At 42.5% G+C, this 24,160-nt stretch overlaps 1 protein-coding gene across 2 annotated transcripts in view; it reads right to left on the reverse strand.

The window, feature by feature from the left end:
• The window catches only part of LOXHD1 (lipoxygenase homology PLAT domains 1), a 1,099,077-nt gene that overhangs the window by 15,392 nt on the left and 1,059,525 nt on the right, over window positions 1-24,160 (reverse strand). For both annotated transcript variants that reach the window (XM_078674764.1, XM_078674763.1), the window contains 3 exons: window positions 15,475-15,645; window positions 13,059-13,197; window positions 2,424-2,585 (listed from right to left, as the gene is read on the reverse strand). In XM_078674764.1, coding sequence (XP_078530890.1) covers window positions 2,424-2,585; window positions 13,059-13,197; window positions 15,475-15,645 — 472 coding nt within the window. The remainder of the gene's footprint in view (window positions 1-2,423; window positions 2,586-13,058; window positions 13,198-15,474; window positions 15,646-24,160) is intronic.

A 24,160-nucleotide genomic window follows, 5' to 3' on the forward strand; every position in this document is an offset into this window, starting at 1 on the left:
TGGAACCTGCCATCATGAACTAATGATAGACATCCCTACCCAGAACATCAGCCTGGAAACACTCTCTTAACATAAGCTATCTTGAGTAACAAGTGACTATGTATGTACAGTTAGTTGATTTTCATTACTAAATTGCAGCAGACGTGCAGGACATATATGTTTAGTGTGCAATTTTACCATTATAGCTCCCACATTAGCATCACAATTCACTACCGTTTGGAGGCTAGTCATCAACACCTATTTACTGTTCGTATTTTTTGTAAGGGCATGGTATGATGATTGTCATTATTTTGTTTATATCTTATTTGAAGTGCCTGCCTTTTCGGATTTTGCCTCCTACACATGTTTTTTGTTAAGATTCAGATATTTTGAGGTGGGAGAACACACTAAGGGGGTCATTAGGATGGCGGGCGGACTTAGTCTGCCCACCATCACATCGGTGACTGGGACCGCACGCCATAAGGGCGGGGGTCCCGTGGGGAGTATTAGGATGCGCCCGCCACTGTGGCGGGCGCATCTTGCATTTTTGGCATTGTGACGCATTTACATAAACAAAGCGGCAGGCACGCGCAGTGCCTGCCGCTTTGTTTATGTAAATGCAGGGGGGTACCACAGGTACCCCCCGTGTGCACCCCCCACCTCTACTTTACTCTGGGGGCCCGCAGGGGGCCCCAAAAGTGAAGACCGCATGCCTTTCCGTGGCAGCTTCGCCGCAGCGGAAAGGCATCTCAAACAGCCTATGCTAATATTGCTGCTGGTGTCTATTAGACACCGCCACCATATTGGACCTTGGTCTTTCCGTCCACCGCGGTCTCCCCGTCATACTAATATGGCGTGGGGTCATTTAGCTGAGGATGGTGGGCGGATTGCCCCCGCCAGGCCGGCGATAGCTACCTCCAGCCTGGCGGGGGAAATCCGCCCGCCAGCCTAATGGGCCCCTAAGTGTCTCAATTAACAAATCACTTCAAAGGTCCCATACAGAAGGAACTCTGAAATGGAATGGTTCACCCTAAATTTGGTAGCCTACCAAACATAATTTGTGTCAGCGTCAGGCCTGCCTATTTTTGACAATGCTGGAGCCATCAACAGCTCTACCATAGCAACACAACCTACCACCATAATGGTATGACAGCTGGAAAGCTAGGACAAATGCTTTTTTTGCAGAATTCTTCATACCGTTTTCTTATAGATGAGTCCTTAAGACACCAAATCTTGTAGTAATTGAGTAAATTGGAATTTTCTTTAATAGGTAAGTTTAAGATGTATTCTGGCAGAACTAAGGACTCACTACAGCTGCTGTGTAGATTGTGAAAAGCTGTAAGACCTGTCTGAGAGGAAACATTTAAACATTTTCATAGCACAGTTAAGTAGGAACAGACGTAACATACATGTAGTAAAAGAGTAACTCACATCTTTATATTCGCAGTACATACGAATGTTCCACATTACTAAATTGATGACACAGACAAGTTGTGCCCAATAAAACAACCTACATTGACTCAGCAAAATCATTGGGAGTCACCCTAGACAATCACTTGAATATGTAAGCGCATATCAATAATGCCACCAAGGGAACTAATCATCAGATGAGTATCCTAAGGAAACTTAAACCCTTCCTCCCACAGACCGACTTAAAAACGGCAGTACAAGCCCTAGTGCTACCAATATGGGACTATGGAAGCACCACTCTATGCGGTCTTCCCAATTATAAGCTGGCCCCGCTGAGGGCATCCCTTAACGCTGCAGCCAGACTGGTATCAGGAACTAAAAGAAACAACCACATTTCTCCGATCTTGAAAGTTCTGAACTGGCTACCCTCTGAGGCAAGAATACAACTAAAGATCGCCTACATGACCCATAAAGCCCGGCATAGCAATACCCCCAGTTACCTAGCACAAAAGCTTGAACGGTCGGGAGGTTGCAGACAATCGCGAAGTGCGAGTTTGCTACTACTGAAAACTTAATCCTTCCATAAAAAGAGAACTGGTTGCAGAGCATTCTCAGGGATCGCACCAAAGATTTGGAACTCTCTACCTCCAGATGTACATAGTCTCCTACTTTACCTCCTTCAAAAAAGAAGTACAAATGCTTCTAATGAGCAAATTCACATCATAAGACGTTAATTTCTTTAATGATTACTAGCCACCTATGCTATCCATATACCAATGTCTACCTCTTTTGGTTTGAATGGCGAATTTTGAATGTATGTATATCACCTCAATCATCTAATGTCAAAAAAACTGTGTATTGTAAAGAGCTCTGATACCCTTGTGGGTCATGTTCGCGCTACATAAAACGTTATTAATGAATAAATATATATTTGAGGCATAACATCTCAAGAGCTCTTCTTCCTAATGATTCCATGTACCACACGCACAGACTTTCTTTTATGTTCATTGCCTGGAGCACTGCATAGTACTTACTTGTTGCCGAGCTCCAACTCTGTAACTACGATCTCCTTTACATGCCAGAATGTATCCGCTTTTGGAGAGAACTTCTTTCCATCTTTTGGACAGTGCCCAACACAGATTGCTGCAATCTCGCCAAGGTTCTTGGAAGGGAACTTGAAAGTATCCGTTGCCGCCCTATATGTAAAAGATGGTGATTTTGTTGTTTAATTATTGATATCGCTTGCATTTTCATTGCGTTATATTGGTCAGTGAGAAGGATTACACCAGCTTCAATTAATTCTCAATGTATTTTTCCAAAGGAGGCACATGAGGACCCTTTTTCAGAATGAACAGCATGGATTGGAAGGGAGGGACTTTGTATGAAGCATCTCAGTGAGGCATCAACAGTACTCAAAAAGAGGAGGATGCATAGACTTCAGAACTTACATTAAACTGGTGGTAAATTACAGAAAGGTAATTTACACTGAACTCCAATCATACACATATTGAATATAAAACAGCATCTGATTCCAGGACCGAATGTACTCAATACTCTCTAAAGTGCGAGCTGCTCAAAGATAGAGCACACACACTCTCCTACGTAGAGCTTTAAAAATACAAAGGATCCCAATATAGGCTTTTGGTTTGGTTACTCCTGGAGCAACAGATGGATGACTCATGTATGACCTCTCGTGAATGAAACATACTCCTGGGTCTCATGAATATTAATTCCCAGTGACAAACACTGTCAGAAGTGCTGATAATAAACAGATTATAAAAATATATAAACAAAAATAGGCATTCAATTCTTTGTGACACCAGTCACTTTTTTATTAGAGTGGGAGGGAGAAATAGTTCAGGGAATTGTACATAAAACTGAGATAGTATTGAATGAATAATTATTTTTGCCCCCAAACTGCTCATTTTCTTTGTTTCTAAACAGTTTCGATGTGGCAACACGTTTCAACCCAACTGAGGATTCAGGAGGCTCATCAGGACTAAGCAGGGTCTTGGGGTTGAGTATGTCTGACTGTTCTAACACTGCAAACGTTATTTAAATATATGGCTCTATTTGCACAATGATGCATAATAATGTAAGGGGAAGATGCTGCTCAAAAAATTGGGAACAGGGTCATGCTAGCAACTACAGCTCAGTAAGCCGCATATTTGTGGTGGGTTCTTTGATGGAACGTCTGTTAAACGACTAGTTTAACAAATTGTAAGCCATCCGTTATTTCAATAGACGTCCAGAGAAATACATCAGAAGTACATTAGTAAGAAGTACTCGATTAAATTAGGCATTTGCACAGTTGCAAATGTTTAACGCTTGAACATTTGTGAAGTTTTGTGTAAAACTTTGCAACCTTTGTGAACATCATTATGAATAAATTACGAGACAAATATCCCACAAAAGTGTTTTTTTAAAGAAGTAAATCACAACCAGTTATTACAAATATTGCATGAAAATTCTTCCGCAAACCAAGCTTTGCCAAGTTTACAAAAATGCATCTCTGCAAAGCTCTTAACATTATCTTAGACTTCATAGAGTTGTAGGCAGTGATCAACACAGGAAATGCAGAAACAAGCGTGTGTAACAGTCTTTGGATGGCAGAGAAAATGGTAAACACTGATTCGAGGCTAGTTGCATTAGATGCTACAGATTTTGCTTGAGTGCATTCTGAGGAAAGGGCGGTGCCAGCAGGAGCATCATAAAATCAGTTCCTTTCTTTGAGATCTAGAAATCATAAGTAACAAGCAGAAAAAATTACCTGTAATATGTGCCTAGTTCTAGATAAGACAGCATACTTTGGCATGATTTAATAAAATTGAAAGATAGGCATCTCTTGACTTGCTTAAGTTTCAAAACACAGCCGCTGGGTTTCTTCTTGAAGTGCAGAAACCTGAGCACATTTTCTCTGGCTTGTGACTTTAATTTCAGAAGCGCATTTTTTATACGCCTTTCTCTAGTTGGTGCACGGATTTCTCTACAATCTGATCAGCTTCTCAACTCTTCAAACCAGTGGTTTACTTGTTATTCACCAATACACACAAGGAGTAACTTCCTAGTGGGTGCAGGTTGATAGACTATGCAATCCCAAAACAAAACATCTCTAGCCCATACCATTAGATTTAAGGTATGCATGTAAACACTTATGTGAGTATGTAGGTATGTGCTACCTGTATAGTCAAAGTCTAGCTAAATGCTGCAGAGCACTATATATGATCAAAGGCAAGCATGAAGTCAACGAGTCATACAACTGGTTTGTGGACAGTTATTGCTTCTCTGGTATAAAGTTCTTTAAAGACGTGTATCTTCCACCCTTTCCTCAATTGGAGCAGAGTTGAAACAATCTTGATAGATATATTCAGATAGGAAAAGGCCTGTGGTCTGTTTTTCATTACAGTTCTTTGTTTCCAATCTGACAGTGAAAGCTACAGCATCCTCAATCTTCTCCAGGGGCAGCAAAACCCCTCATTGGAATTTTCAATTTCTCTAGCATAGTATAACACGACGCAACATAATATAATAACAGCAACTTATGCAATTCCACTGGTGGAATTCGAGGTAGCAGTACATGATGGGAGATTGAGTGCCACAGGGAATTTAAATAAATCATTTTGGGGTTTATTTTATCAGTCCCTGGTGCAGTGGGATGAGGGAGGTTGTTTTCCCACTTTTACTCCTGATGTAGCCCAGTTAGCATTAGCATCCACATCTGGATGCCGGAGCCACTGAAGGCAAAAAATATTTTAGGGGAAGAGAAGGTCTGAGTCAATAAACTGGTGAATGGTTCGAATGCTACATCCCAAAAGATGAGTAGAAGGGATTCTATGTCAGGATTGGAGGAGAGGATTATACTCTAGTTTCTCCTCTTTAACTCCAGCAGCTTTAACACATAATAAAACTACTTTTCCCAAGAACTGCAGGGAACGCTAACAGAAAGACTTCAACCAATCAGTGAGCGCAATGTCCCATAACAGTCTGTGTCTTCCTTTAAGGCCTCTCTTTTGTTGCTGTTCTAGCAGATGAGTGTCTCTTTGCTTCTATTGTTTTTCATAGTATTGTAGCTTGTTATGTGCAGATATTTTCGGTTCTCTGATCGTGCCTTAGCATTCTTTCTTCCCCTACAGGCTCGTGGCCTACAGGAACGCATCTCAGTGCTCATTTTGAAGTGCGCCAGGGATTTTAGATGAGCCGCATGAACGTGGTGGAGATCTTGCCCGCTAGAAATCGCTCAAAGGCCGTGCTGCCGGTGCAGACGTACGATTTGTTGCTCCGCGGTCAGCACGCCAACACTGGGTTGAAGTAGTCTCAGTGCTCACAGACCCTTGGCACTTATTCTTCCCCATCCGGCCCGGAAGCCCTGAGCCCCGTGGTTGTCTGTATACGATTATTGCTACAGCAGTGCCTAAGCCGGACGTGGTTGGATATGTATTTGTTTCACCCGTCCTCCCTTTAAAAATCCTTTGTTTGCCAAGTACTGCCTGGCACTGCATGGACCGTGCCCAGGTCTTAGACCCCATAGAAATAAAGGGGTGTATTTGTTCCAGGGTGTGACCCACCTTGCATCCTGCGGACGCTCAAAAGTCAACTTGTTTTGCGCCAGCATCTTATTGTGAGCCTGACAAGAGTTGCAGGGTGCTTGCTAACCGATCCTCACATAACATGATGCAGGAGGTGGAAGAGGATTATATGGAGGAAGAGTCAGTCTCCATTCTCCCACTGGGCGATGAATTCTGTGAGGCCATTGATGCCTCCATAGACCAGGCAGTGGCATCGGCGATAGAACCTCTTCAGTTGCGGCTTATGCAACTGGCGTATGTTTATCTGGGCCCCCTCAACCTAGGCCAAGAACTACCCAATCCCAGAGACCCCGTCCCATTATTTGGAATGGCACAACTCTGGCAAAATGCAAGCAAGCTTTGGGAGTTGAACTGCCTTTGAGAGGCAAAATACGACTTTTCTGTTGTGCTCCTGCCCCAATATGTGGGAAGCGAAGTCTGCATAGACCTCAGGTCATTCCATTGAGGACAGTACCACTCCTTCATATACCCTGAAGAGGTTGATGACTCTTGTGTAGATTCCAATGATGGAGCGTGCCCTTATAGCCCTTGGCGCCCTTCTCTGGCCACCCCTTCCCAGGTCCTTGAGTCTACCTTTCAGGCAGTGGGGGCTCCAGCTTCTGATGTGTTGGATCATGAGGATATTTTGCACCTATGTTCCGCTGAGTGGTTGCCGGCTGAGAAGGTGGCGAACTACTTAGCCATATGTAATTAGCACGAGAGAGAGGGAAAAGTATATGTAGTCACTCTTAGTCCCCCTACTGATAAAATTAAATAAACAACAGAAGAGTGTAGCCAAAGAAAAAAGAGAAAAACACGGCGAGAGAAAAAGTCACTCTTGTGAGTTAAAAGAACCCTCACTCATCAACCTGGTTGGTGACATGCTTCATCATTGGGTTCCCACCAGAGAGGCCAAGTGCCCTCCTGGTGTGCTATGACACCTGGTCCACACTTTTTTCTTGTTTATACTAAGGATCTATCTGGTCAAACTAGCCAGTTTATGTAACATCCACCACACTGCTTTTAAGTAGTGCTTGGTTCACCACGAATAAAGTTTGTTTTCGGTTAAACTGGGCACTTTATAAATCACTTTCACTTAATCACACTTGTACTGCACAAACCTGCTCTGTTGAAACCAGGCATTGTAGCACACCAGGGAGGCACAATAGTTTTAATTTTTTCTTGGTTATATGGCATGTTAATACTGGGCTATGACATTAGAAACTGATGCTGGTTAAAGTTCAATCCTAATGATGTTTTTAATTGAACATGGTAAGTTGTATGGTTTTAGGAATTGATGTTGAATAATACTCAGTGTGCATGATGAATATCTTTTGGACGAGATGACTTTTTGACATATGATTTTTTGTTTTAGGTCTGGAGTGTCCAAAAAAGAGAAAAGATGATGGATACTTGGGCCACTGATGCACGAAGAAAGAGGGGGCTTAAAGGAAGACACATACTCTTATGGGACATTGTGCTCTCTGATTGGTTGACGTTTTTCTATTTCCTTTCCCTGTGGTTCTTCGGAAAGATAGTTTTCTTAAGTGTTAAATGTGCTGGAGTTAAAGAAGGTGGAGCATAATCCTCACCTCTGTGTCCTTAGTAGAATAGAAACTCAGTTACGAAAGCTATGAAATAGTACATTCACACCTTCCTAAACTGGAGGAACCAACAGGTGGAGACTCTGACAACACTGTTCACACAGTCCTGCCAAGTGTCACGCATCAGGCGTGACTCTATCGCTTTTCAGTGTGGTGGTCCGCATCACCGCACTGAAATGCAAAGTCACGCATTGCATAGGTCACAGATCTTTACTTGCACTTAACTCGGGCCCTGGGAATGAGTACGTGACAGGCTGCAGAGAATGGCCTGCTAACTAGGGCCCCATTATCACCATTCGCGAAGCAGCTCCAGACAAGAGATGTTCGGCTACGGCGCGATTCCAAACATCTCCACACGGCCTCGGCTGACAGTAGATCACATGGCAGGGAGAAACTGTGTGATGTTTCCGGTTACGCGATGCGTCCAGTTACCGGTGCATTACCAGCTAGACTGTAATAACTCACTACGCAGGCGTATGCCAGATCTAAAGTTATTTGTCGCTTGCTAAGGGGTACAGATCTTGAGGAAGCCTCGAAACTATTGCCGAGTTCAGCTTCACACATACTAGAATGCGCATTTCACAGAATGGTGCTCTGCAGTCAGCGTCCGTGTTAGGTGCAGCAGAGAGTCATGTAGATCTACATTTACTGTTTCAAAAAAAGAGCTTTAGCGTTTGGGGTTTGTTTTTATGAAATACAAGATTGTGTGGCTGGACGTTCGCAGGGAATCTACAAAGCCAGTTTAGTATTTCCTTTCTGAATGAGCCTTATTTTCTTTTCTTTAGCAGACAAAATCATCCTAATATTAAAAAACGCAATGTATGTGCTTAAAACTATTTTAAAGCATCATCATCATCACTGTGCGGAGCCTGTTAGAGCTGTGTTCACTGTTTGGCTTTCTTTGTTGTAACGGAGGCACCGATTAGGCAGAGCACGGTTCCCCTCCAGTTTGGTCTGGGCCAGGACACTCAGCCCAGGCAGAAAGGGAAAGTCTTAGGAAAAGCCCTTCACAAGCCGCCGTCTAGCTCCTACAGTGCTTTTCTATTTTCGGTGCCCGAAGCCAGAATGGAGCCTCTGGTGCTTATCAGAGCGGTCGGGTCTTCACTTTTCAAGGTAGGATTGCAGTAATTAAAAAGATATACTGGCTATTAAAATTTTTTCATGTCAGGGCCGGACTGAGAACCAAAACCGGCCCTGGCAAAGTGCTCGGCCGGCCCCCTGGGGGTGCAACCGAGCTCTTTCCCGGGGCCGGTTTTCGGCCGAATTTTTATTTTGCAGCTATGCTGCAAAAACGGCCCTGTAACAAAAACGGCCCCCAGGGCCCAAAACCGGACCCCACCCAAGCGGCGCACCGGGGGATTGCCCAGTGCCCGCAACGGCCAGTCCGGGCCTGGTTCATGTCCACATAAAGCCATTTGTATTCACTTTTAACATAACTTTTCAGTTTTTGTTTACTTTACGTATCAGTCAGGTATCCTTACGGGAAGCTCTAAAGCACGTTTACCTGCTGTTTGTAGTATGAACTAATGAGGGAGAAAATACCGACTTTTTGTGATTTTTTTTTTCTAATTTTCTACCGACTGGTACAGTAAAGTGTGAGTTTTTGGTTGCACAAATGGGTGTAAATTCTGATATTTGTATGTTTCCCTGGTCTTCATTGCTATATTTTGCTTGCAAGAAAGTGTCACTCATAGTTGTTGAATGTCACTCATAAGTACACTGAAAAAATGAAAATGTCACTCATAAGCAAGCTGAAACCTTGACAGCTATGTTCGCAATACCCATTGGATGTTCTCTCAAATGGGCAATTGAGGTGCAGATGCATTATCTTTATTTTACATACAATATTTCCAAACTACCAACTACTCAGAGATATTTATCATAAAAAAGTTGACATTTTGATACAGACATAAACAACTAAACGTATCAGCTCCTGGTATACAACATTTCTCACCCAGTGGAGCAATTAGTATGAACTAGTCATCTTCAGGGCTGATATTACCTGTGGTCCTAAAGTGTACAATACTTCTGCAGCCGTGCATATGAGATTTAGGAAGTCTGCATCAGGACTACTATTTGCCAACAGACTTGATTGACCTTAGAAAGGTGGAAGGCGTAATCAATAAGACATGATTTGAACCAAGGATATACATATTTCACATAAGATTAGAGTGAAAGCCCAAAGGAGCCAATGGAAATAATGTAATACTACCAAAGGTGCAGACCAGGAATATCTACGTAGAAATATCGAGGGACCTAAATATCGCTGCAAAAATATTGTGGAGAAGAAATATCGACAACAGAAAATAATATCGATTTCAAAAATATCGATGTAGTACATATCGTTTACAAAAATATAGTTGACAAAAATATCGAATTATTAATAATGTTATGTATTTTTGTGGTATTAATAAGAATGGTTTGTCATTTTATTATGTTTTAACATTTTAGTAGTTAATAATTTTTTTAAGTTTCATTTTGTGTTTTTCGTTCCATAGCGGGTTATGGGTTTATAGGGGAATAGGAGCTCGAAGTAATTTAATTATATAGATTTAAATTATAATTTATAGTAGTTAATATTTTTTTTAATTAGAATTTTGCGTTTTTAGTTCCGTAGCGGGTTGTGGGTTTATAGGGGAATAGGGTGGGAAATAATTTAATTGTATAAAATGTATAGAATAAATAATGTGTTAATTGATTAATTAATAATAGTTAATAATTCGTTGTTAATTAATTTCAATTAATCAATTATTAATTAATTATGTTAAATGTCTAATTACTTTTAGGTGTGTGTTGTGGTGTTTATATGTGTGGACGGTGTGAAGGGTGGTAAGTAATTATGGGGTCCATTAGGATGGCGGGCGGACTTTGTCTGCCCGCCCCCCTAACGGAGATCAGGACCGCCCGCCATAAGGGCGGGGGTCCCATTGGGGCTATTAGAATGTGCCCGCCACAGTGGCGGGCACATCCTATATGTTTTACATTGTGGCGGGCGGTGCATGCCGCTTTGCATATGTAAATGTGGGGGGGGAGGGTGTGAAGGGTGGTAAGTAATTATGGGGTCCATTAGGATGGCGGGCGGACTTTGTCCGCCCGCCACCCTAACGGAGATCAGGACCGCCCGCCATAAGAGCGGGGGTCCCGTTGGGGCTATTAGGATGTGCCCGCCACAGTGGCGGGCACATCCTATATGTTTTACATTGTGGCGGGCGGTGCTCTCTGCACCGCCCGCCACAATGCAAAACATAAGTTGATGTATTTACATATGCAAAGCGGCAGGCACCGTGCGGTGCCTGCCGCTTTGCATATGTAAATGTGGGGGGGTACCATAGGTACCCCCCATGGGCCCCCCCGACAGTGGCGGCAACCTGGGGGCCCTGCAGGGGGCCCCCACAGCAATCTCCGCCTGCCTTTCTGTGGCGGCATTGCCGCCGCGGAAAGGCCCCTACATTGTGCCATCGTAATATGGCTGGCAGTGTCCATTGGACACCGCCACCATATTAATCTATTACCGCCGCGGTCGCAAGGCGACCACGGCGGTAAAGCGGCGGACGGTCTTTCTGTCAGCTGCTGTCCCCTCCGCCATCCTAATCTGGCGGAGGGGAAAACGAGAGTGGTTGTCGGGCGGATTGCCTCCGCCAGGGTGGCGGTGGCCACCGCCACCCTGGCGGAGGCAATCCGCCCGACATCCTAATGGACCCCTATTTGTTTATTGATTAAGTATTAAATATTTATAAATTAATTTCCATTAAGTAATTATTAATTTAATTGTGTAATTCATTTTAGGTGTGTTTTGTGATGTTTATATGTGTAAATGGTGTGAAGGGTGGTAAGTAATTAATTTCCTATTGATTAATTATTAAATATTTATAAATTAATTTCTATTAATTAATTAGTAATTATTAATTGTAATTGTGTAATTAATTTTAGGTGTGTGTTGTGGATATTATAGTGTTAATTAATGTGTAATTTAGATGTTTTTAATATTGGAAATTACATTTAATAAAAATGTTGACTTTCCCTACTGTTGCACTCATTGGAGTGGGAATAGCAATTTTTACTCCTAAGCTATCCAATATTTCCCCTACTGTTACACTCACTGGAGTGGGAATAGTAATTTTTACCCCTACGCTATCCCTCCATTTCCCTACTTTTGAACTCACTGGAGTGGGAATAGTAATGTTTACCTCTACACCATCCAGTCCTTTCCCTACTGTTGCACTCACTGGAGTGGGAATAGTGATTTTTACTCCTACACTATCCAGCTCTTTACTACTGTTGCACTCAGTGGATTTAGAATAGTAATTTTTATCCCTATTCTATCCAGCGCTTTCCCTACTGTTGCACTCAATGGAGTGGGAATAGTAATTTTTACCCCGTCGCTATCCAACATTTCCATTAATATTGTGTTTATTTTGTTATTAAATGTATGTTTTATTTTTTGTAATAGTTTAATGTGTTAATTAAATATAGAATATTTTATTTAATTTTAAATAATTTATATATGTGTATATTCTATTTTTATATCATTTAAAATGTTTATAAATTAAATAAAGATAATAGTTAATCAAATGTATTTAAGTAAATATATGTATATGTACACATTCTTTTGTGTTTATATTTATTAAAATGAGTTTATTATTTATATTTATTTAAAATATATATTACATTTCATTTATTTTGTTAATAATATTAATATTATTTAATTAATTTTATTTAAGTTATGTCATTTTTTTAAGTCGATATTTTTTACTTATATATTTTTTACATCCATATTTTTGTGTCGATATTATTGTACTCACATGTTTATGTATAGGAAGTCGATATTTTTGTTATCAATATTTTCACAGCGATATTTTTAATATCAATATTTTAACATGGAACCACTACCAACAGATTGCAATAAACGAGTAAGCCTAACCTGTCACTCAGTCCTCTTCACCTAGGTTAGAAACACTGACTGGAGTTCTTGCCCCCTAAAACAAATCATTTAAAAAAAGACTGGAGCAAGCTTTCACTTAACAGCACCATTTTGTAAATGTATTGGCTAAACAGCCATACGTTTAACAGGCTCTTCTGAAGAGAACCCCATAAATTATTCCAGCATTTTGAGACCTGACATAGAAACCAGTAGTATTATTTCTACTCAGCAGTACATTGTGTAGATGGCTATTACAGCATTTCTGATGCTTAATCAGGGCTATTTTCATGGCTGTGCAGGCTTGCGATTCCTTGGCTAACCCAACTCTAGGACCTATCCACTGCCCCCCAGCCCACCAGGGATTTCCCAGTGTCATGCAAATACGTCTGGTCCTCCAACCCACAGATCCAAGAAGCATGAGCACAGACATTCTGATCAATCACAATAGCTCTGTGGTTTTCCAGTTAAGGTGATAAGTGCAAGGGTAGGACTTAAAAAGTCACTTGTAATGGTCATCAGTATAAATAATTAATTTCGAAAACATCATGGTCTCAGTCTTTCCTAATTCCCATCACCTACCTTGCAAATCTCTTTTTCTTTGAACTGTTCTCCATGAGAAATTCTTTTGATCTGCCTTTCTTGCCTTCTAAAACGACCCAGGCATTTTCCTTTGTTTCGGCATCATCTCTGTCACTGGTTACTGTGACAATTTCATATGCTTTGAAGAGAAAGTGAAGCATTTATTGAAAATTAGACACTGGATATGACACGTTGTACTAAATGCCAGGATGTAAGATACTAGTATCCAGGAGACTGGCCTGCAGTGGAAATTTACATATTTGCATACACTACTTTTTCTCTATACCAGCAATGCCGAAACATTTTATGCACACAATACCATTTCCTTCAGTACCCTATGCATGACAGCATTAGGAAACAAGAACATCCATTTTCAGCAATATCCTCTTAAGCTTTTGTGTTCATCTTCTTCAATTTTCTCATTTCAGATTGTACTTTTGATCATAGATTTGCACCAGACCTTTGTTACACACAATTCCATTTTTGTCATACAGTTTCAAGCGGTCTGGTAGCATTTTTTGTAAAACATTGTACATTTTAATAATGGTTGCCATTCCCCAATAGAATGTTTTCAAGTACTACATTGATCAGATGTCCTTTCACACTTATTAAGTTAAGCTATTGTTTAATCAATCAGTATTAGATAGTTCCTCAGTATTCAAGCCAGTATCTGGAATTCCAACCTAAAGGTTTACTTTGTCATTTTCTGTTAATGGAGATGTGTTTAAATCAATTCAGTTCTGTCGCTTCTGTGTTTTAACATCTTCTCTGATGTAGGGATTGCTACATATTGGGTTTGAGCTTGTCATACTTATTACTTGACCAGACGATCAAGATATTTATGGTAGGCTTCTTCTGAAAACCTGAACGCTGCTTAAATTCTGCTGTAGCCTTAGTATATTTGCCTATTTTATCACTATCTACATTTGCTTCCTACCCTTTTCTATTCTAGTTCATACTAGCGTAGTGTTTCACTTTTGCGAAGTATGAAAAAATAACTTGTCTGTATGAGAAGGAAGCTTTTGAAGTAGCTCCTAATGGATGTAAGACAGACAAAAGCATATCTGCAAGCTGATGTTTTTGCAACCTTTTCAATGAAATATGTGTCTGTTGACTGTCTCATAAAACAATTGGTGATCATTTGATCAAGCCTTATAAATGTGTTCCATAGACATTGTTCATGCTGATTGTTCATCATATACAGGAATATGGGTGCAGGCTGCCTTATTGTCTCACTTCCAGTCTAGCTTTAAATCTACTGGCCAGGGGGTACCTCTGTGCCTTAGAGTACTACATCATATAATAGTCGTATATTCCTCCATTGGCTGCTCCACTTGCGCCTTCCCCTATGCAGGTAGTACATGTTATGAATCTTGATGGTGATCAAGCCCCTTTTCAAAATCAATTTAGAGACTGTTTATTCTCAGGTGCTGGTATTTGGGCAGGCTTCAACTGGGACTGGATTAGGGGCCTTTGGTGTTGAGAGCCATTGACCTGCCAAATGCTTCTGCATGCAACCACTGTCATCATCATGATTCTCTCTTAACTTTCTGAATATATTTATAAATATATATCTACTTGCTTCTTTCGAGGATTCTTAGAACTATTCTACCTTTTCGCCCTCTACTTTTCACAAGATTGTGATTCAGGCTCTGATGCAGTCTTGGCACTTCAACTCTGTTTTCTTTCTTGAACTTCCAAATACTTTCTACATTGCCTGCAACGTATTTAGAACTTTGCTGCTTACCTTGTTCTGGGACAGAGTAAATATACCTGTTCTCTTTTTGATGCAAGTTCCTTCATTGCCTACTCATCGCCAAACATGGTTTTTATACCTCTATCATTGTGCTATTCATTCAACCGGATATGCCTTATATTCAGCCCGATTTCTTTGATACTGTTCCTCACACATTCTAGTTCTAGTATAAAGGGCTGTGCTGTTCTTGTGTTTGTTGATACACTTGTTCATCATGATTTAGCACTTGAGCGTATCACCTCTAAAGACAACGCCAAGCATGTTTTTTTTGCACCAATATTCACTGCGCCGCTACGTGTCCTGAAATTGTTTTTCATAAACTCCTTTAAATAAATATTACTCGCCATTTGGTTCTTTGTGTCTAAATTATTGTTACTAGTTACCAGTGTGTTTTTTGTTATAGTTCTTACCCCAGAGATCATTTGGTCTCCCTTGTTGAAATATTATTATCAGAGATCTTCACAGCATTCAGCGTAACCTGAAGTATAGTCAGGATACATTGGAACGCATTACCCTCAGCATCAATACCTGTCGTTTAATAGACAATGTGGCACTCTCTCTTAGGTTACATTAAATTATGTGATACTTTTCAGGATTCAGCCATCGATACACCAGGCAATTGGTGACTTTTCGAAACGGACACAACAGTGTTGCACTTACATGTGCGCTCATTTAATTCCATGGTGTCGTTGTTGGCACAGGCAAGCTCTCTAACAATCTGTTTGTCATCTTCGTTCTTTGCAAGCCAGCGGTCGCAGTGGAACCGGAATGTCTTATTGATGGTATCGTCCTTCACGTCAATGAATTCCAAATGCCATCCGGGACCAATCCCTTTGAAGAAGAGAAAATGTATTACAAATATGGGCACTTAATGCATTAAGTAATATATCAATGTGCATGAATAGAGGGAATTTATGGAAAAGCAAGGGGAGCCCAGTAAAGGCTTCTGTGAACTGAAACACTCACTAATAAAAAGTTACTCATTAAAAGTATCTTTAGTGTTATAATTGTATTCCATATGCATAATCAGAAGCCAGGGAACAGAGAAATGAGGAGACCTAGTGAAGCAGTGGAACAGACATATTTAGAGTGACATTTGACCACGGGGAATAGAAATTTACAGAGATTAAAACTAGCAGGTGAGCATTGCCATTTCATGAAAATGACAACTAAAGTTAAAATTGTGAGGGGACGTATGAAAATGGGTTAGGGAGTAATTGGAAATGGAATCAGATGGGGAAAATGATAATTTATATTTTCGAGAGCACTATATGGTGATTTCTAAATGCAGAGGATAGGCTAGAATACTTGTTATACTGATTATTCAATCAGTAAGCCCTTACTGGATTCAACAGTCTAGTGTCCCTTCCTAATTGAGTGCAGATCCAGGGTGCCGGGAAACCCTCTGGGTAGCTGTCATGCCATATAAATAAATAAAATAAATACTTTACAAAGAGTGGCCACCATGAGAGACACCTACGTCACATAGGGTAGTCAGGAAACGGGCTAAGGATTTTCAGAGCACGAAGTAAAGTTATACATTGCCTATTGATGTGCTGCCCACAAGCTGGAAAAAACATTTTGAGGTCTTTTGTACTAACGTTCCACCATCATATTGCCCCCAAAGTGTCTAATGGAAACACCGGCTCTGCAGTATCATTAAGACCCTTCTGTCATAATATTTTTCAAAGGGACTAGAGCTTAGCCCAAAGAGATTTTCAATTGATATTATTGGGAACTGTTCCCTAATCAGGAAATGGAAAGCACAGAGGCCAACTCATGTTGGCTAAGCTTCACTTTGGAAAAGAGTAATATTAGAGTCCTTGCAGAAGCATGGGTGAAATAGACATGTTTCACTGACAGAAGCTTTCTGTTATTCGCAGAGGGTAATCAACAGACACCACAGAGGAGAAAAGGACCTTAACAAGAAGGTTGTTTGTGGAAAAACTGAGAATCAGCAATATTTGTGATGTTGGTTAACCTAACTTCCTGTGAATCCTTTGACTGCTCCCCCTCGATAACCTGAGAGTCAAATGCGGGAGGGGTGTAGTTAGCCAAGTTTGTACAAGCATAGTAGGGCTCCAGAGGCAAAAGATCCCCGCCACCATGGTTGTGGTTCTAAACCCACTGCCTGCGCTATGGTCCCTCTTCCCCCGGATAAAGTCTACAAGGAGCAATTAGGATTACCAGTAACTAACCTAGACAAGAACACCCTTAATGAGGGGTTCCGCATAATTAGAAAATATGTATGTACTTTAAAAGAGATGGATACTTATAATACATATGGTGGTTAAAAACAAATTGCAACCATTTGAAGTGAAGGGATTTTGAACTACCACAGGGAAAACGTATTTTCTGATAGAGACTTCTGATCGCAGATTCCTCACCTAGGAATATTCCCAAGGTGGCAGTCTGGATCCAGAAAATTTGGAGCAGTACCTCTGTACTGAAGGTGGCATCGATTGGTTCTGTGTTGGCATCATCTGTGTTGGAAGTGACATTGCAGAGCCCATATAAATGCCAGCTCGGTGGGCTTACATCACTTCCTTTCTATTCATGCTAACAGTGTGGATCCGGAGAGCTACTGAAGTCATTTTTTTCAACTTTTTGTCCAGTGTTTTTTTAGATTTGCTCCCATGGTAGGGACATGCGTCCTAACAAAACCCTGGAGTTTAAACCATGTGGGGAACATCACAGACAGATGTCTGTCTCTGACCCACAATTGGTGGTGGAGCCACGACCCCAAGGCCTGCTCTGATGGCAAGTCTATGAACCAGAAGGCAATTTGGGAGTGGGTGTTGAAGCTCCTGGCAGCATGGCAGAAGAAAGGAGATCACAAGGCCATTCCTGTAGGTATTTCTGCAAACCATAATCTTTTGAACTTGTGTATGGGCACACTGTGATAGGACCTCTTAGTTTGGTAAAGGAGGGCTGGGTACAAGCTTCTAGGAAGTCACCCCAGGATGTATTCAGTTACATGCTGGCCTTCCGGAAGCAGACAGCCTGCTTCCAGAAACTCACCTATGAGAATCTGGAAGCTAGCTAGGTATCAGCCTGGCCAGACACTGTGGGTGATGGCCTCTGTGGAGCCCTGTGCTCTTCAAGACTGTTGGTCTATGCCATTTGAGGTGAAGGAGCGCAAGAGTGACGTCACCTACCTGGTGGACTTGCACACTCCTAGGGATCCTTTGAGGATCCTAAATGCAAACCACCTCAGTCCACATTTTGAGAGGTCTGAGTTGGCTAAGCTCCTAGTCATGGAGGATGGGAAGGGAGATAAGAGTGAACCTCTCCCCGACCTCCTGTCTTCCAAAGAGCAGAATGGGTCCGTAGAGGGTGTGATCCTCTCCCCTAGCCTAGAAGAGCAGAGAGAGACTGTTGCCAGTTGCTGGGAAGATTTGCCTCTCTGTTCTCACTCATACCTGGAGTCACCCAATGGTTCACCCACGGTATCGACAATTGGGACAACCTGCATGTTAAGCACTAGTCTTACCGGTGGTTTGATAGAGTGATGAACAGCATCAAGGAGTTCTCAAAGATGCTGGATTTGAGTCCTCCAACAGTCCTTGGTCCTGCCATGTGGTTTTGGTCCCCAAGCCTGCCGCACCCAGTGTCACACCTGAACTTCAGTTTTGTGTTGACTACCGTGGGCTGAGTGCTGTCACTAAGGCTGACGCGCACCCCGTCCCCTGAGCTCATTAATCGGCTTGGAGATGTCAAGTTTCTCAGCACGTTTGATCTAATGTCTGGTATTGACAGATTGCCTTGTCTGAAGAGGCACAAGAAAGGTCAGCATCCTCAAAACCATAAGGGCACCATCAGTTCTGGGTCATGCCTTTTGGGTTAAAGAATGCATTTGCCACATTCCAGAAGTTGGTCAACCAGGTCCTGGCTGGGTTGGAGAACTTCAGTGCCGCCTATCTTGATGACATTGAAGACTTCAGCTCCAGTTAACAGGATCATTTGTACCACCTTCAGGAGGTGTTGAAGGTCCTGCAGAGCACAGGCCTCACTATCAAGGCCAGTAAGTGCCAGATAGGACCAGGGGCTGTGGTGTACTTGGGACACCAGGTAGGGAGCGGCAAGGTGCAGCCCCTGAAGCCAAAGATTGATACAATTTTGGCTTGGGCACCCCCCCAAGAGACCCAGACTGAAGTGAGAGCTGTTTTAGGTCTCCCCCAGTACTACTGAAGATTTGTCACTGGATATGGCTCAATTTTTGCCCCCTTGACCGAGCTGACTTCTAACAAGTGGCTCCATCAAGTGATCGGGACTGAAGAATACCAGACCGCTTTTGAAACCCTGGAGGAGGCCCTGTGCACGGCGCCTGTGCTCCTGAATTCTTAAAGGAATTTGTGGTACAGACTGATGCCTCAGCGGGTGATGTGGGAGCTGTGCTTTCACATCTACATGAAGAGGGCCTAGATCAACCTAGCTTTCTTTAGTAGGTTACATCCCAAGGAACAGAGGTGAAGCGCAATAGCAAGGGAAGCTTTTGCTGAGGTCTTGGCGCCGAAGAAACCAAGACCTTACTTGTTTGGGACTCACTTCTGGGTTCAGACAGACCACAGGCCCCTCAGATGGTCTATGCAGATGAGGAGTTAGATTCCTAAACTGTTGAGGTGGTCCATCTCCCACAGGTGATGGAACACCGCCCTGGAACAGACAAGCCAACGCTGATTGGTCTTTCCAGATTCTTCTGCCTTAGTGATGAGAACTCCCAAGAGGTTGGGTAGCTCTTCCCACTTTCAGCTAGGGGAAACACGTACTAGACCTGGCATCTTTTAGCAAGGGTTTCCCCTGTCTTTTTTGCCTCAGACCTCCTGTTTTTGACCGTGTGCTGGGTTTCGTTTTTGCTGGCTTTAGGGCTCTACTGATCTGTGCTTGATTCTGACCTGTGCTAAAGTGCAAGTGATCCCTATCTAAATGTAATGGTATTTGTTTTCTCCATGATAGGTCTATTTGATTTACTAGTGAGTCCATAGTACAGTGCACTGCGTGTGCCCAGGGTCTGTAAGTTAAATATTATAAGTGGGCCTCGAGCACTGATTGTGCCACCCACATGAGTAGCCCTGCAAACATGCCTCAGACCAGCCACTGCAGTCCCTGTGTGTGCATTCTAAACTGCCATTTCGACCTGGCAAGTACACTTGCCAGGCCCAATTCTTATTTTTTAGTACATATAAGGCACCCCTAAAGTAGGCCCAAGATAGCCCTGTGGGCAGGGTGCAGTTTATTTAAAAGGTATGACATGTAGTGTTATGTGTTACATGTTCTAGTATCAAAATATGGCTAATTTCGTTTTCACTTGAGCAAGGCCTTTCTCCCATAGGTTTGCTTTGGAGCTGCCTTGTAACATCTTACAAGTGCATCTTCCAATTGGGAGCTGATAGAAAATTGGAGTTTGTTGTCTGGCAATTTAAAAACACATGTTTCAGTGAAGTTGTTTTTTACACTGCAGGTCTGAAAATGCCACTTTTAGAAAGTTGTCATTTTCTTACTTTAACCATTCTGTGCCTCTGTTGTCTTCTGAATACACATCTGGGTCAGGAGAACTGTTTGTGCATTCACTCTAGACAGTCACATAAAGAGAGCAGAGGTGTGCCCTGCATATCCTGATAGCCCATCACCAGACTGATGGGCCTTCCTGGGCTAGAATGGTGGGAGGAGTTGACACTTGCACCAGATGATGGCTGTGCCTGTCCCGGCACAAAGCAGTCTTCACCCCCTTGTAGTGTGTCTGGAGCCAGGTGAGGGAAGAGCAGGGTCTTGTGCACTACAAAGACAGTTTTGGAAGTTTTCCTACTTTATAGGCTGAGACAGGTGTAAGTACTGGACCTCTGACACCAAATAGTCAGATCATTTCTGGATTGAGGACATTCTGCCATGAAGAAGAGCTGTGTTGCTTCAGAAGGGATGGCCACCTTGCTGTTTGCTTTACTGTGTTGTCCCTCTGCTTGCTGTTTTTGTCCTGGGAGTGAAAGGACTGGACTTTGCTTTCCACAACCTGCTTTTGAGGTTCTCCAAGGGCTTGAATTGAGCTTACCTTCTGTGAGGAAGCCTCAGGGCAATCAAAGACGTCACTTACCAGCACCTGGGCTCCTCTTCTGAGAGTCCTGTCTTGTCAAGTGGTGCCAAATCCAGTTGCATAGCCCTTGGAAGTACGTTCTGGAGCAACAAGAAGACAAATCAATGCATTGACTCCCAGCGTCCTTCGGAATCTGCATATCATCGAAATACTCGACTCATCACCGCTGCCAGCAAACAAAGCGTGGTCCATGATCAACACAATGACCAGGATTTTCAATGCAGGCCACGATTCTTTGCAACAGTGCCTCTGAGAAATCGCCACTGTGTGAGTCCCATGTACCTCTTCACCGAAGTCCTTGATGCACCGCTCCAACCCAGTGCCTGCTTCAACGCTGTGGAATCAATGCAGTGCAACTTGACTTTTGACACATCACAGATGCATCGTCTCTGAGTGCCGATTTCATCAGCGACATCACACTACAATAAGCAACCAAGGTATCGTGCCCACAAACAAGCCGGGTCCGGTGGCTCAGTGGACTAAGCCGGGTCTGGTGGACTAATGCATCCACTGCAGGGGCCTGTGTTCGACCTGACAGGTTCAAATCCCAGCGGGTCCACTCAGCCTTTTATCCATCTGAGGTCAATAAAATGAGTACCATTGAGTTGGGTAACAATAAACATCTGCTATTCAGCGCCAAGTGCCTAAGCGTGAACATGCGCTTGTTATGTTTTTTTTATCACCTCCCCTCCTGCTCCATGCATCGTCACCGGGTGCTGGTGGCTCAACGACTGTGCACCGCCTTGAGGAACTGAAGCATCAATGCCTACAGCGACGCATAACCTCCTCTGCCCAACACACTGTCTCAGAGTGCTAAAGTGCCAATGACCTGCATAGCAGAAAGGAACTGACACATCACCTGCATTTTTTACGCCTACCTCCCTTTCGCCGGGCATCATCTTCGTTTTTAACACATTGAAGGAACTTTGTCCTGGTCAAGCGCAAACATTGATTTCTGAAGAACTCTATCTTTATTCAACTTTGAAAATTCATATCTTGAAGGGGGGGCAGGGAGTGTGTGTGTCTTGGTGTGTCTGTGTGTACACACACACACACAAATAATTTACACATTGCCTTTGGGGATAAGCCTGACTACTCTTGCCAAGCTACCAAGGAAGTGAGCACTGGTTGCCCTCAGAGTGTAACTTACTTACCCTAACTAGGATTGTGGGTCCCTATTTGGACAGGGTGCATATGTCTGCCAACTAGAGACTCCATTTCTAACATCGTTTAAATGGGGATTTCACATAAGAGGGACAAAACTTCAGCAAGTTGATAATTTTGACTATGTGGAAGCTAGGATTGATAAATCTACCAAATGGAAGGCCCAAATATTAAAATGAGAGCTGTCCTTCTCTATAGTGCTTCTGCAGTCATCAAATGATATAAGGCTACCACCCCGAAATCAGTATCACCAGCAATTGAGCTTTATAGGTCATAGGCACAATCAGCATCTCTCTACAGTCCAGAAATTTGGGGCATAGGGAATCTGAGGGGGTTGTTTTCCAAAGAGAAAAGTTTAATAAAATCATTATTTCTGACTGTTCTGATATTCTTTGACACAGCCTCAAAAGGATAGGAGATCTGGCCAGGTTGAAGCCGCTACTTATCGGGGTTAGACTGTGATCTGCCCCGGAACTGGCCTTGTACAGATCAGCATTGGAGGTCATTAATATAGGAAATAGCGTCTTGACCTCTTGGTTCCATTTACATCAAACAGCAATTGTTGACGATAGGTATGAGCATGTACTGGTCTAACCCACCCCTGATATATAGTAACACGATAGTAGTTGTCAAAGAGAACTACTGGATTACTGCGACCCACAATAACAACCTAAATGCCAAGGCAGTGGGGTAGATTGAAGAGTTTGTCTTTCAAACTTACCCTTAAATTATGGATGCATATGTCCCGCCTTTAGCACGTACTCTGCCCCTAAAACTCAGGGTAGGCACATTGCCTGTGAATAACTTCACCTATAAGTGGGACCCCAACCAACATAAAATGCAAAACTACCAACTTTTTAATCATAACTTTGAAGACGCAGATCATGTATTATTCTTTTGCCCAGCTTACACTAAACTCCATGAGGTCTTGGCTGAGACCCCTCTGTATTTCTTTGGGTGTGAATCATCATAGAGTAGCCTACAGAATGCTAAGGAGAAACTACAGTACTTCCGTTGCACTAGGTGGTTTTGGTACATATTTACAGGCTGTCTGGCGAATAAGGAAATCAGTGGTACTCTACTATAACATTATAAAATTAACTATTAATCCCCAGACTGCAGATCAACATGATTGGCGGAAACTGTGCGTCTTACTCTAGCACTCTAAATCATTTATTAAATTGTGCATTGATGATCGATATGGTGCTGATAAATCATATGTTCTTGTTTTAACTTTTCTATGCGTATTTTATTAGTATTGCATTCTGAGCACGGTGCATGGTTTTTAAACGTGACTCTCTTTGTATTTTGGTATTTTTAACTAACTGCTTGATGTGTTTTATGGGCTTGTGCCCGAAATAAACGATTAATACTACTACTAATTGATACCGTAATTCATGAAATAAGTCTATAAACAGTGCTTAATTTGTAAAATATGAAGTGCAGGTGCTCAAATGTTTGGCAGAGGCCACACCTACTTTTCTCTGGCTCCGCCCACTTCGTCCACTGGCTCCACCCACTTACTATATTAGCTCCACCCACATTTTCAACTGGCTCTGCTAAAAGTCAGAGGTAATATATATCTGGCTGATCCGAATTTCAGCAAGGGAGCCTTCCTCATAGTAAGGTTTTGATAGGAGGGTCCCTTGCCCTGTGAACATTTTGAAAAAGATTAACTCAAAAGTGCATTTAAAGCACAATTTTCGAATAAATTAGCTAAAATCACTAATGCATTGAAAAGGGACAATTTCAGTGCTGTATGTGCTGATTTGGTGAAAGGACAATACTGGGGTAGGGTATGCCATTTTTTTTTTACGATTCAGAAAAGGGGGTGGTGATGAGCAGAGTGTCTGAATTAAGCAGACCACTCTTACCCAGTCCAAAGATCAGGGCTTGATCCATCACCGTTATTTAGCTCACTGCCCCATCCCAGCTCAGAACCTGGCTATATGCAAATTAGTCTGTCCCTGGCCCAGTGCATCATGGGAACAGGGCAGACCAAACTACCAAGCCAATTCTTCACCAGAAAGGAGACAAGCTTCCGGGGACCGGTTTCTGCCATTTCAGGCGTCGTCGGCCCGGCTTGCTTGAATC

The sequence above is a fragment of the Lissotriton helveticus genome, chromosome 2_1 (assembly GCF_964261635.1).
Source record: "Lissotriton helveticus chromosome 2_1, aLisHel1.1, whole genome shotgun sequence".
Lineage (NCBI taxonomy): Eukaryota > Metazoa > Chordata > Amphibia > Caudata > Salamandridae > Lissotriton > Lissotriton helveticus.